The 15414-nt window shown below is 30.6% G+C and overlaps 1 protein-coding gene across 3 annotated transcripts in view; it reads right to left on the minus strand.

Annotated features, from left to right (window-relative positions):
- The window catches only part of LOC125053603 (atrial natriuretic peptide receptor 1-like), a 140454-nt gene that overhangs the window by 81979 nt on the left and 43061 nt on the right, over positions 1-15414 (minus strand). Inside the window, exons 4-5 of one of the 3 annotated variants that reach the window (XM_047655027.1) lie at positions 8562-8745; positions 7170-7375 (exon numbers count right to left, since the gene is read on the minus strand). In XM_047655027.1, coding sequence (XP_047510983.1) covers positions 7170-7375; positions 8562-8745 — 390 coding nt within the window. Of the gene's footprint in view, positions 1-648; positions 797-7169; positions 7376-8561; positions 8746-15414 lie in introns of those variants that run through there. The other 2 variants (XM_047655028.1, XM_047655026.1) reach the window with 2 other exon arrangements.

Consider the following 15414-nt stretch of genomic DNA (forward strand, 5'->3'; position numbering starts at 1 on the left):
TTTATTTTGGCACACAGTATATGTAATAAGACACTTAAAAACGTGAGTAAAAAACAGTATAATTCTCAATTATTATTCAAAGTTCGTATAATTAATCGTGGTAATTACCTACGTATTACTATTATGTAACCTTGGGCCTAAAAATAAGTTTTAATGTAAGACCGTATTTCCTCAATAATAAAGAAATTATTTTTATAAAATTTTTGCTTCATAATTGACTTAACAAACAACTACACAAAATAAGCAAATTCGTTGTATGTTGTTTGAATTTCATGTTTGTTTGTTTGTTATTTTAAATCGTATATATAGTAAATTAAAAGATATTTATTTCTACAAAGGAAATAGTGTGTCAGCTATATGAGAGATATTTCGCAAGTATAAATAAAATACACAAAACTTGTGTAAAAACTATTTATACATAGGTCATCGATTCAATGACATAAATTACATCATAATGCATATTAATTAGGAGTACCAAATTTTGCTAAACAAAATTTAAATTTTATTTCAGTTTTTACGTCTGACTATAAATAATTCTAATAGGTTTTATGTAAATTTATAGCAAATACATTTTCTTTGTACAGCTGAATTTTTACCCGATAAACGACCACCGTTTCGCTCTTTAAAATTAATTCAAATAAAACAAACCACAAACCACTAGTAACACGTTTCACAACACTTAAGAGCACTCATTAAAAAGTTATTGTAATTTGTTTGACGACGAAAGAGGCTAAATTCGATTCTCGAATATTTCCCGCGAATTCACGCACTAGAAACGTATAACCTCCCGCGCGGCTTGAGATAGACTGACTGGCGATATTCGTAATTCGAATTTCAAATTTCTAGTTCCACTTGACGTATATGCTGCCGATATCAAAACCGGTTTTCACTTACTACCGCTTTGTAAATTATTAGTCTTATCTTCGAGTACACAGCGAGCCATCATGATTCATGAAGGATTTGCGGAGCTTTACGAAGATGTAAGGGTTTAAAAGGAACTTAGGGCAAATGTCTCTTATTTTTGTTCTTGCTTAGAAATTACAGAAGGGTGAGCGACTTTAAAACGCATCAGTTTCTTTGATATAATATAAGATTATGTATTTTTTTTGGTATTATAAAATTCTTGTAATGCTGTGATTATCAAAAAATATATTTTCAAATTTAGCCTCACTTTATGAGATATTAAATTCCATTAAACAAAATAAAAATGTATTTCTTATCTGTCTACTTCATTTAAATAATATCTAAGTTATGTATTAATTTTTTTTAATAATTCTGTCTAGAGTATTTCAACGACAGTAATTCATGCTATGAAAACTTCTATATCGAAAAATTTGACTTTCATATGAATCATAAATAATTATGTATTTTTTTTTAAATACATATAATGTTATAATTTTAACAACAATTTTTTTTTTGATGAGAGATGTTGATGACCAATCACAATCCGTCAAAAAATAATTATGTCTTTCCTTTTACATTGTTTTTTTTTTTTTTTTTAAACAGGGACCCCTACATCCTAGCCTATCAGCCACGCAATCAGGCAGATTTGTGACCGAGTGGCCAAGCAGCAGGGGAGTGTCAAAAACTCCCCTTTCTTAAAAAGGGACATTATTGCCTTAAAGGGTTGGCGTCTCCCGCCGGGCCCGGGCGACAACTACTCCGAAAATATCGTCATAATAACATTGTTACCATTCAGGCCTATATCATATTGAAAATTGTAAAAAATATTTCTCCGTACAATGCAATAAAAGCAGATACTATTTATTTTATTTATTAATACTTTCTTGCAGGAATATAATACAATTGACATAATGATATGAAAAGGAGGACAACTGGCGGCCTTATTGCTTTCGAGCGATCTCTTCCAGGCAAGCACTGTAAAAAAATATTAGATAAGGTAAGCAAGAAATGCAAAAATACATAAGAAGTGCATAAATCTTATAAACCAAAAAAGGTATATATATAAAGGGAATTTGTATTTGCTAGTATCTATATTTAATTTTTATTATTAAAATACATTATCTTGGTATAATATTAATTACAGTTTCTGCTTTGATGTTTGTGGTCGGTATACAAAGTCGAAACTCAGAATATAGGTCTGAATTTAAATGAAATCCTTTGCTATAGTACCCAGAGTGTCAGGGATGAACATTCTAATCTGTGCTATAGTATACTCAATGAAATAGGTAACTCTTAAACTGGCTAACAGTATATTAAAGTACTTTTAATCTATTCCATCGCTGCGTTACAATATAAGTTCAAAGAGAAAATTATAGAACTACTAAACAAAATTATGTTAAGGTACAAAAATTCAGCAACCCTCATTCGTCGTATAGAAATTGAACTTCTTCAGGGCAATAGTCACAGCAAACTACTATTCATTAGACATCAAGTCTACCAATACCAATACGATTAACGTCATTCCAGAATTAAGTTTTTGAAGTTATACTTCTTTAGGCGCGTTATGAAAAAAATTGAAAGTGAAATTTTACGATGCGCGCGCACCGTGACACAAAATTAACAGAATGAAGTTGCCCACGGAAGATACTACGGCATTGGACATAATTTTAAAACCACATACGAATAATAATAGAATTTATGTTACACTTAATGTAAGAGGATAATAATAAATATTTATTTATTTAATTTTTCAAATGTAAACTGAACTTTATTGACTATAATGACTCCTTTTCCAGTCTTTGATTATTTAATTGTAATTAATTATTTGCATGCAATCAAAAACTATTTTTAATAATGCCAAAGAAGTATAACTTCTTACGCGCGTAGATAAGTACACGCACCCTTTTTTTTATACATATTACAATGTGAGCATACGTAGTAGAGAGTTCTAAATCTAATTCTTCAAGATAAGTTGCCGGCCAGTTGCCCTCCTTTTCATTTAATTATGTTAAATTTTTATAATGTTAATGCAACGAAGGGTTAGTAGGCATTCAGATATATTAATTGTCATCGGCAACAATTCCGTTCCGAGTTAATTTAACCCATGGCCTTTAAAGGAACTTTTCACCAATCTCATCTGACACTGCAATCAGATCATTTCACAATCGGACGCGACTTGCGTACAGTCCATTTATTCTGAATTGATTTAAAATATAAACAAATCTCAGCGTGATGGAAAATCACGATTTAATTACTAACACACCTTTCTTTACGTATTAAGATTTAGGAACTTGGATATTATATTGACTTATAGATTTAATAAATAATAAATAATAAATAATAAATAATAAATAATAAATAATAAATAATAAATAATAAATAATAAATAATAAATAATAAATAATAAATAATAAATAATAAATAATAAATAATAAATAATAAATAATAAATAATAAATAATAAATAATAAATAATAAATAATAAATAATAAATAATAAATAATAAATAATAAATAATAAATAATAAATAATAAATAATAAATAATAAATAATAAATAATAAATAATAAATAATAAATAATAAATAATAAATAATAAATAATAAATAATAAATAATAAATAATAAATAATAAATAATAAATAATAAATAATAAATAATAAATAATAAATAATAAATAATAAATAATAAATAATAAATAATAAATAATAAATAATAAATAATAAATAATAAATAATAAATAATAAATAATAAATAATAAATAATAAATAATAAATAATAAATAATAAATAATAAATAATAAATAATAAATAATAAATAATAAATAATAAATAATAAATAATAAATAATAAATAATAAATAATAAATAATAAATAATAAATAATAAATAATAAATAATAAATAATAAATAATAAATAATAAATAATAAATAATAAATAATAAATAATAAATAATAAATAATAAATAATCTTCTATTACCGTTGGAACATCGTTAGAATGTAATCAATGAGCTATAGAGTGTGGAATGGTTTGTAATCTGTAAAAGTTTTTAAAATGTAATAAACCTTTTCTTATATTATTGTAAAGTTTATAAGAACTTCACAATACTACGATTTGGATACGATGCATACCTAAATCATAATACCTTTCGGAGTTAATAATGTTCATATACTAGTGGACTCGAAAGACGTTGTTCTGTTCACTGGTCTTAAACACAAAAAAACTAATCGTAGATCTCGTATTCACTTGAACACACACAAATAATTTCATCAAACTTTTTGTCAGGTTTATATATACGTATATTTTGAGTATTTTTTTCATTATAATATCGTTTGGTAAATATCATTTATAAATTAACCATAAGATTAAATTATATTTATATACTGTGCAACTACACAAGACCTTCACAACTCACCATTTCATTCTTACTTAGATTTCACGTTCCTTCCATATTCTGTGGCTTAATAATCTATGGTTTAATAATACGCCATATATGTTTAACTTTTAAATTAATTCAGTATAAATGAATCAGGGGCTTAGTTAAGATGCCTTAACAGTAGCGTATGTATGTACTAAATTTGTATGCAAATTTGTCGACACGAACAGTCATTTTCACACAAATTTAGTTTTCGAGATTCTACGTACTTCTGTAGTATTGATGTACAGACGGCGTAATTTCGGGTTTTTGGCACTCGTTTAAATATCCTGATTTGAGTGTCAACCCGTAACATGACAGCTTGATTTCATCTACTGCACTTTGAAACTAAATCTCGAACAATGAATAACCACAGCAAAGGCATCTGTACAAATTAAATGTAAAGGGATTCGATTCGGGCAAACATTTTAGCACATTCACTAAAAGCTATTATAGGTTTATTAATGTATAGATAGTTATTCGTTTTTTTACAGATTATATCTAATATATAAAATTCTCTTGTCACAGTTTTCGTTGCCATACTCCTCCGAAACGGCTTGACCGATTTTGATGAAATTTTTTGTGCTTATCCGGTATCTATGAGAATCGGACAACATCTATTTTTCATCCCCCTAAATGTTAGGGGTAGTCCACCCCTAAATTTTTATTTTTATTTTTTAGACAAAATTTTTAATTTCTATTTTTTTATGATACAGCATTAAAAAATACATACAACCCCTAATTTTCACCCCTCTACGATCAACCCCTATTTTTTATTATAGATGATATACATGGCAAAACGACGTTTGCCGGATCAGCTAGTAACATGATATAACTCGGACTTGTTAAATGACATTAAATGAAATAAAAAATGAATAATTATACTTCGTATTTAAATTAGTTTTATATTATTTTTCAATTTCAATAAAAATTAACTTAAAGACTTAAAAGGACAAAACTATTTGAACTAGTGAATTAGTGTTACTGCACGTCAGTACTACAGTGAGTGAAAGAAATAAAAATTGAACACAAGAACAGAGTGTCTTCCCTTTAATAGAGACTGTAAGTAGTGTTATTAGACACTTTCTTATGTAAAAATCCTTATTAGTAAATTAGGTTAGACTTAAATTACTTTTAGTCTTCATTTAGGCTAGATTGTAATGTGCCATTATGTCTCAGTAAAGACACATGTATATAAAAAAAAATTGGTTGGATGTCGGACCACGGAAGAGGAAACACAAAACTCCAAGATGAGGAGAGGAGGAGTAGGAGGAGGAAAGATCCAGTGTTTTTTAAATCCGTTAAAACAATTAGATAGATAATGTTATTCCTTTTAGTAGATACACTTACACTTCGAATATAACATAGCGCCGCAAGTACCTAAGCATTATATACCTTAAAATATAGATATACAATATTTAAGCCCATGAAACGTTGGGTTAACAAAATAAAGAATGTTTATAATAACGGGTTTTTATCTGGTAAATCTTTTAAAAATCTATAATTATATTTTTTATGTCCATAGTTATTATGAAAACCTGTTAGAAGGTTAAAATGGAATATTTATGTATTCATAACATATCATATGTTTTAAAATAAATCTTGGACCAAATTCTACTTTCATGCGTGTTAAATAATTTACCACCCATGTAAATTCGTAATTTATCGTTTTAATAAATAAAGTGTTTATAGTCAAACGAAATTTGAAATTACGAAAAGTAATTTTGAATGTTTTTTTTTACACAAGAAATCGATAAGAATTGAGCCACGCGAGCGCAGCCGGCGCAGCGGTAAAAGGTTATACCATTAAATTGTAGCTTTTGTACTTATAACAAATATTTTGCAACATAATAATAGTACGGGTATAAATTGTGATGTAAGCTATCCTATCTTTTAAGTTAGATCGAACTGCACACGGTGTGCAAATTTGATTGATATCGGTTCGGTAGTTTAGTCCATAGCGGACAAACAACGTGACACGTAATTTATATATATATTAAGATATAAAATTACATTAAATTTTAAGCAAGCACGTTGTAGGTTATTCAATAAAAATATTTTACCGTATCCAAATAGTACGACCTTGTATAAATAAATGTGTTTACTACACATAATAGATTCCTTGCTGTAATTTGTAATCTAATTTAAACTTAAATCGATTTTGGAAACGAAGAAAAATCGCTCAATCTATTCTAAACGCAGGATAAAGATTGTAAATTTGGTTTCGCTCTTGTTAAATTAGTTTGCAGGGAATTAACATGTTTCATGTTCATATAAAACTGGTTATACCTTATAAAATACCGTGAAGCTCATTCAAAACGTGCAAAAAACCCACACTGTGATAGTTGATACGAGTAAAATAATCTACACAAGCTTGCAAGTGCTTATAATAATTATATATCCCCTAATTAAAAAAATAAGCCCTCGTTGATACGGAAACCAAAAACTATAACACAGTGTTCAATCCCAAAAACCCCAACACGGACTTACTGCTGTAGTCAAACCCGACCCATTGTCTTAATGTTTCAATGGCCGGTATATTCCCTTGTAATTCTCTACCGAAAATGTGAACACCTTCTCGAATCATGTAGTCGTGAATAGTGCTAGCCAATAAGTGTCCCCCTCTAGCGCCAACATATTCAGTAAACGCTGATGTTTCATACAAAAGTGCTGCCCGATTCCACTTAAATCTGTTAAAAATTATTTTTTATAACGCCATCTCTCGGTATTATGTTAAACTACATCCTAATATTTGTCAAGACTTTTTAATACGCACCTATTTATATTAGCGCCCTCTAGAAAATAACATATGAACTACAATGTACTCAGATATTAAAATAATAACCTACACTTACTTGTATATTTATATCCGAGGTAAAATTTCAGATTTTCAGTATGATTTAATCCCCCGTCTGACGTTGTGTCCCATGGGGTATAAATGATATCTTCTATTTTGAGAAAGTTCGCGAAGGTTTTCATCATGAGATGGCATGTAGATTTTCCGGCGACGTCGACTTGTGCTTCGGGTTCATTGATGAGTAGCAGCTGTCGCCAGTCGTAACTAGATGGCGTAAAATGAATTTCATTTAGTGCAAACACACGTGCAAAATATAATATTCAACCAACTTGTGTAATAGATTTAATACAATAAAATACATGTTTTTCGAATTTAAATATGCATCAAGGAAAAAATAATAGATACCGTCATTATATATATAATTTTAGATTTGCAACAATAATTACCTAACAAATAGACTAAAATGATATCCGACTTTTATTACAATAATTTGTTTAAACATACATACTTAGTTTATATATTCAAAGAAAAATAAAATACAATAATAATTATAGTGCGTGCAAATAGTGAAAGCCCTTACCTTTTTATTCTCTTACGCACTTTAAACTATTTACCAAAAAAATAATATAAATAACTAATAACCACACTACCACCGAAATCCCGCAAATTACCTTTTGTTGGCGCCTTTATCGAGTCCTCTATAGCATAGTGGTTATTTGATGCCTGGGCACCACGGAATATATAATTAACAATGGAAGACTATTCATTATAAGCATTTCAGACTTTAATCATAACAGACTTTCCATAAGTGATTTAGGAGTCAAGGTGACGTCACTCGCTCTAGCTCAAGCTAGCATAGACACTTTCAACCCCATATGTATTCCGTAGCACCCATTTACTTTCAAACGAAATATTAAAAGAAATATTAAATGTATAAAGCCTTTATTTCTCACATTTTATTTTAAAAATTTAAAAGAAAAGCTGACTATTTCAATGAAAAGCTTCTATAGACTAAGTCGTAAAAGAAAAGCTTTCAAGTGCTTTCTACATCATGTGCGATTTGTAGTTTATAGAAGTATAAGAAATGTCAAAAAAGACATAGTATTTTCTCTTTTTTTTATATAATAGGGGGGCGCGAGCGACGAGCAACGAGCGTGCGGGACGACCAAAAAGGGCAGTCTTCGCAGCCCATAGACACCCATTTTTAGTGTATGCGTTGCCGGCCTTTGAGTGATTACACTCGATTTTTAAGCATTTGGAGATCGTATCTCTGAGGGAAGACCCCCACCGGGAGTCGATTCCACAGTTCGCTAGTTCGCAAAAGAAAATGCCTTGTGAAACGGACTCTGGAAGACCTCCAACCATCAAGATGATGTTGGTGAATCTACGGCTCTCTACCCTGGGTTCGCTCTTCATTGATATTAGGTTTTAGTATTGACAATATACTTACTGCCGCATGACATTTATAATGAAGTACGCCATGTCCTTGAAGCCAAGCGGGCTGGTCCGTACCAACATGTAGAACTCGTCCTGGCATGTCTGCTTTTGCTGTACGAAGTCGAACGTAAATCCACCAGTCGTAATGAGAGGTATACCCGAGTTACCCAGGAACTTAGTGATGCGCGCCACGGAGGCTGAAACAAAATAGATGTATTAAATATCAGTTAAAGAACACATATTTATATGTATTTAGGCTTTTTAAAGAAATTTCAAAAAGGTTAGTCGACATCACAGGAGACCGAAGATCTGGCAGCTACCTCGGACAAAGAATTAGTCTAGCAATTCAAAGGGGGAACGCTGCCAGTATCTTCGGAACCTTGCCTAAAGGGACTCCTTTTAATAATATATTTTAGTTATTATGTTAAGGTAATAACTAATATTTATTTCAATGTATTTTATGCATACACGATGTTTTAGAACTTATAAATATATGTAATTTTTATGTATATGTGGATGTGTAACAAACGAAATGTATTAAATATGAAATTAAGAAAAATGTTCTGTATATTATTATATTCTGTATTCATTTCACATAAAGCAGGCTAGAAAAAAACATTCTACTTTTAATTAGGTCAATTATAGTTCGATGCGACCTGAATTTTTTTTTTTAAATAGCATATTATGTTATTATGAACTCACAACCACGTCGTGCATTCCAATCCTGACATAATAATAGACTACTAATACGCACACGTACTAGTTCATACGGTGAACCAAAATATCGTTAGATTCAGCAAGAACAAGCACAGAAGGCTCATCACATCAAGAAGAAATATTATCAAAGGTACAAATCGACGGCAAATATTGGTCTAGTGGTTAGTACCCCTGACTGCGAATCCATGGGTCCCGGGTTCCATCCCCGGCTGAGACGAGACATCGATGTGATGAGCATTTGGTGATGTGTTTAGGTCTTGGGTGTTTAAATATGTATTTATATGTCTATCTATCTATAATATGTATGTATATCCGTTGCCTAGTACCCATAATACAAGCTTCATCAGCTTAGCATGGGACTAGGTCAATTGGTGTGAATTTTCCAATAAAAAAAATCTATAGAGCAATGCCTGTTTGAAATAAATAAATCGTTAAGAAATCAAGTGTTCCCATTCTAAAAAAAAGAAAAAAAATTGTAATATACCTCTTCAGTTAATCTAACCTGCTAAGCCGATTTTTATAAATGACACAACAAAGAACCTTATCATTGACTACTGTTTATCTTAAAATAGAAGTAACTATCGAAAATAATCTTTATTTTTAAAATTCGTTCGAAACACTTGAATAATATCGCGTGTTTCATCATAATTCAATATACAAACAAAATGATACAAATTCTTTGTGTCATTAGCATACACCCACCCACCTCATTAATTTTAATGGATCGTATTTACCATACATTGAATTAATTAAATACGGTGCTCCCCATTGTCTACGTTGCCTCGGTACAACATTTTCACTATATTATTTAAGCGATTAGAAAAAACATACTGAACTTCATTTGCGTGTCTCATATTTAATATCTTTGTCCTTAAATTCTACAAATTGACGTGTATATTTCTGTATATGGTAGCAGGAAACGAATGGAGAAAGAGAGCCATAGACAGAGTGAGTTGGAAAAAGCTGGAGGAGGCTTTTACACGTGAAAGGGTTCCGATCGACGGAGCTGAAGCTAGCTTGGATATAGGATTTATAGATAACAAGAAAAAAATAATGTGAAAAAAGTGCGTGCGTACAAAATACTCATGTCAGCCTTGCGATCCTAAAATGACTTTTTCACGACTCATTTGAGCGCGACCGCCGCTGCGAAAACCGCTGTGAGAGTTCGAAAATTGAGTTACAGAATCGCAAGGCAGAACTGAAACTTCTTTGGCAAACTAATTTTTAAGTCTTGTTCATAATTATACAAATCTAAAACTTTAGATTTCTGAGACTTAGAGGGAGGGAAAAAGGGAGATATGTTAGGAATTTCATTGTCATTAAAATAATAAATAAATTATAAATGTATTTGTTCGATAATAAAAACACATGGCATTTTAATTTACAATTCGTCATTTGAGATTTCAATATTTAATATTTTGCATAAAATATAAAATTCTAATTTTAAAAATAGAATTTCTGTAAGGTAATTCGCCCTTCTCACTCTCTCAATCGGTCTCAATCGCTCTCTCTCTTTTCTTGACGTTATTATTATATTGCGTTTCATTTGTAAAAATTTTACCCTTTAGAAAGAAGTTTTAAAGAAGTTTAACTTCAAAAATATTAGTCGGACATATACCTACAACGTGTAATTGAGTACTCAGAAAATCTCAAAGATTCTTAAAATTCAACTGAGTACAACGTGACGATTTTTACTAATAGGGCCCCATCAAAAGAATTTGCCACGGGCCCCAGATGGTATAGTTACGCCACTGCTAAGACCTTACTCTGTAACATCCAATAGTGATACCGACAGCAATCCTGATCACAATAATGAGTTTTTGTACTCCGCGATCCGCAGGTTGCGACATCAGCGATACAGATATTGAGAGAACTGAAGCGAACTTGCATAAAATGGGCGGGATTAAGATATTCAGAAATGGAACGCTACGTTTGGCTTTCGTACGTCAATTTTTTTTTTTTAATTTTATCAAACGGTAGTCATCGGTCGAATTGGGAGGGTATGACGTCATCGGAGTGGTGTCGGTGCCGCTCATTTGGATTATATAGTATTGAAAAATGTGATTTAAGTAGTTATTATTAATAGTCTTACTCTAATGTATGAATACAATAACCCAAATATTAGATAAGTTGAGACACAACGTGGTTTTAGTAGATTTTAAGTTTTGCGTTGGGTATTTCTAGTTACTTTTTTTTATCAACGTGAGCGCTTTTGTTTACCTAAAAAGGCGACAGCAGCGTTACACGTTTTAAACAACTTTTAACAACCAATTACAGTATATTTTAATTTTCGTATTTTGGCAACTTTGAAGTTGGTTTTAATTAACGTTCATATAATTAAGCTTTTAATCACGAACATCCACTAGCTTTAACATTCAACACAACCCTGTATAATCCATCTTCGTTTAATTAGAGAATGTTCTACAAAAGATGTCTGATAGTGTCATCCACACCCAGCCTTGTCGAACGGTATTAACTTACTAATTAAATAAAACAGAATGGCCTTTGTTATCGTCGTAAATTCTGTTTTACTACCGAATCATTCAGAATGTGTTCTGTTAAACATGTATGAAATAAATCCTATGACTTTGAAGATATTTATTTGCATGTCTTTCCATCGTTATTATGGATTATAACTTAAGGTCCATTTCTGGAGAAGAATTTCCTTATAATAAGAGGACTATAAACTATTGAACATAAACATAAAATAATCAGAATGAAGTTTCTGAGGTACTTAGACAATATATATATCGTTTTGTTAACTACATAACATTAACGATACGAAAAATGTAAACCAATGTATACTACAACGTACGTACTATACCTTCAAGATACCTAAATTAGAATAGATATTACCTCGCCTAGATTGTTACCAGAATAAATTTAAGATATTATAAGAAAATAAAAGTTTTTTGTGCTTACTTTGCTCTTAGGAACTTTACCGGTAATCAAGAATTGCCTCAATTTTTTTCGCTTATTATAGAACTAACCAAACTGTTTTCAAATATTTTTAAACAGCACAATTATATTTGGTACTAAATCGCTTACTATAAAAAGATATTTATTTGCATGTCTTTCCATCGTTATTATGGATTAGAACTTAAAATCAAACGATTGTGCGAATCATTCGATTTGATCTAGTTGTGCACCTAGTCCAATATACATTGACATGTGATATCATGCGTCATGTTATAACGTCATTTTGACCAATCAGATTCGAACGCAATGCGTTTTTCATTTTACATTCTCAGCCCCCCCAGGTCCATTTCTGGAGTAGAATTTCCTTATAATAAGAGGACTATAAACTATTGAACATAAACATAAAATAATCAGAATGAAGTTTCTGAGGTACTTAGACAATAAATATATCGTTTTGTTAACTACATAACATTAACGATACGAAAAATGTAAACCAATGTATACTAGCTAACCTTCAAGATACCTAAGAATAGATATTACCTCGCCTAGATTGTTACCAGAATAAATTTAAGATATTATAAGAACATAAAAGTTTTTTGTGCTTACTTTGCTCTTAGGAATTTTACCGGTAATCAAGAATTGCCTCAATTTTTTTCGCTTATTATAGAACTAACCAAACTGTTTTCAAATATTTTTAAACAGCACAATTATATTTGGTACTAAATCGCTTACTATAAAAATTTACAGCAATTGACTAAACTTAATCAATGTTCAGTAATTTTTTAACCTTAGATTTCCTTTATCATCTTTCAAAATGACATTTTCATATAATAAGGGGTTGTCCCTTGGGTCATAAAGAGAGATCTTACCGCATGACGTATTTTAAGAACTATTTATTATTATTATAACTATGTGTGCGTAAACCATATGCTTTGCATAACCATGCTTTCCTTAATAATTAAACAACGATACAGAATCGTTATCCAATCAATGGTGTACAAGAATTTTAAGTTTAAAGAAAGTTTACTTTATTGTTTTAAATAATCTCATTCGGTAATATTCTAATTATGAAATGAAATACAGACCTGTATTGGCATATTTTATTTACATACTTCTTTAAGAAAATTAAAAAATTAAATTAAAGCATTATTCTCCTAACAAAACAATGCTTTAAAAAAAATTTTTAATTATTAAAGTACAATGTGTCTCGAACTAGGTTTCAATTCAATTTTGGTACACATTATCTGTGGTGAGTGCAACGCGCTGGTTCGACCAAGCGAGCCTATAGACCAATAACAGACTTTTTCCATTTTGGCGCTATTTCGTACATACGAACTTGAGTAATATTTTGTTGTATAAAACTTTAGTAGCAAAAATGTCAAGCAACACCGACGATACTTATGAAAATTTAACTCCACCTGACATTCTAAAAACAGCTACGAAACTGACGAATAGTCTTTTGCCAGAAAAATCAAGAAAAGCGTACGACAAATGTTACCAAGACTTTATGACTTGGAAAATGAACAAAAAGGCTAACTCATCTTCCGAAACCGTTTTGTAAGCCTTCTCTCAAGAGTTATCGAATAACTTTAAGTGTTCGTCCTTATGGTCTAAATATTCTATAATCAAAAGTATACTGAGTATTTAGCTAACAACCAGTTTCACCAGAGAAGGTGAGAACCCTTACTTCGTTCTTCGGTCACTCCAATGTGCATTCGTTCAGCCCTTCAGGAGTGATAGTCATATGAAGTGAATATGAAAATGTGTTAAAAACATATCGAACCATTTTAAGGTGGGAACTGACCAACGTTACGAGGTGTAATGTAACATGTAATGTAATGTTACACAGCGAGTATTCCGTGCAGTCAGTACGTCGTGTTACGGGGAAAAACAACGTAACACGACGTACTGACTGCACGAATGCTCGCTGTACAACATTACATTACATGTTACATTACACTTCGTAACATTGGTCAGTTCCCACCTTAAGAAGAACAGAAGTTTGTAACGTAAATGTAACACATACGTTTAATCGTTCCTTGGAGAGAAAGATGCGCTCGGCACAATATAGTCAAGGAGGCACCCATCAAACTAGGTAATCAAAGTTAGGTACTCGAGGCATGTATTAAATTATCTTCCATCCAACTTTCTCAATTATTTACTCCTAAATCTTACTCAAGTTAGATTGTCTATTACTATGTGGACTAAGAGGCTTACCGATAGTTATTTCCGGTGACTACTGCGCCTGGACTGTTAATTCCGGTTTAAATTAATGCCTTCACTAAGTCAATTCAATTTTGTAGATATTCAACAGCTATATATGAAGTAAAACATCAAAATGAAGAGAAATTTCAAAAAAGATGAAACCGATTTGGTATTAAGATTGAACCACAAAATTTATAAGAAAGCATTTGTCGGTAATTAGAGAACCAATACAACATTGCTATAATTATAACAAAAGCGAAATATATTTATATTTTCATTTGTGATCATATTTAAAACATGATATCTACAACGTCGTTTTATTATTCCTTTAGGTAAATCATGTCTCAATTTACCAAGCGGATAATAATTTTTCGCCGACATCAACATTAAATAAGCAACGAAAGGTGGATGAGATTAGGAGTACTGAGAAAATCTTATCATTTCTTAAATTCATAAATATTTTCACTTAATTCAATAAATTGTTACTTACAAACATAATTGTGACGTAAAAATTTATTTATCGTATTTTATTCTGTGTATCAGTCTCTAGGTACCCAAGGCAACCTTTCGTCCCATTGGTCCTCCTAGAAAAACAAATTTTGGGCAAAACTCACCGACATCCAGATCCTGATGAATAAATCTTGGTCTCTCAATGTATAGTTTTTATAATTTTCAAATCGATGTCTTTTCTTTTCATTTGTGATTGTTATTCTTTCAACACTTATATAGTTATTCACTAATCATATTCAGTTCTGTGTTTTTTTCCTTTATGTACCAATGTATCGGTGTACCAAGCGTTGCCGCTTTTGTATATAAAATTGTTTAAAATTTGTTTCATCCCAAAAAACTTGGTAAGACAAAGTTTTATTTGAGTGGGTGTGGAATAGCGAAACCCGGGCATTGAACAGACTTTTGTGTCTGGTTCATTATAGTTTTCAAACAATATATAAGGCTAATACAATATATATATATACAATATATATATATATGACGGCGCATTCCTAGCGCGCATTGGAACGAGATTT

This window comes from Pieris napi, chromosome 11 (genome assembly GCF_905475465.1).
Source record: "Pieris napi chromosome 11, ilPieNapi1.2, whole genome shotgun sequence".
Classification (NCBI taxonomy): Eukaryota; Metazoa; Arthropoda; class Insecta; order Lepidoptera; family Pieridae; genus Pieris; species Pieris napi.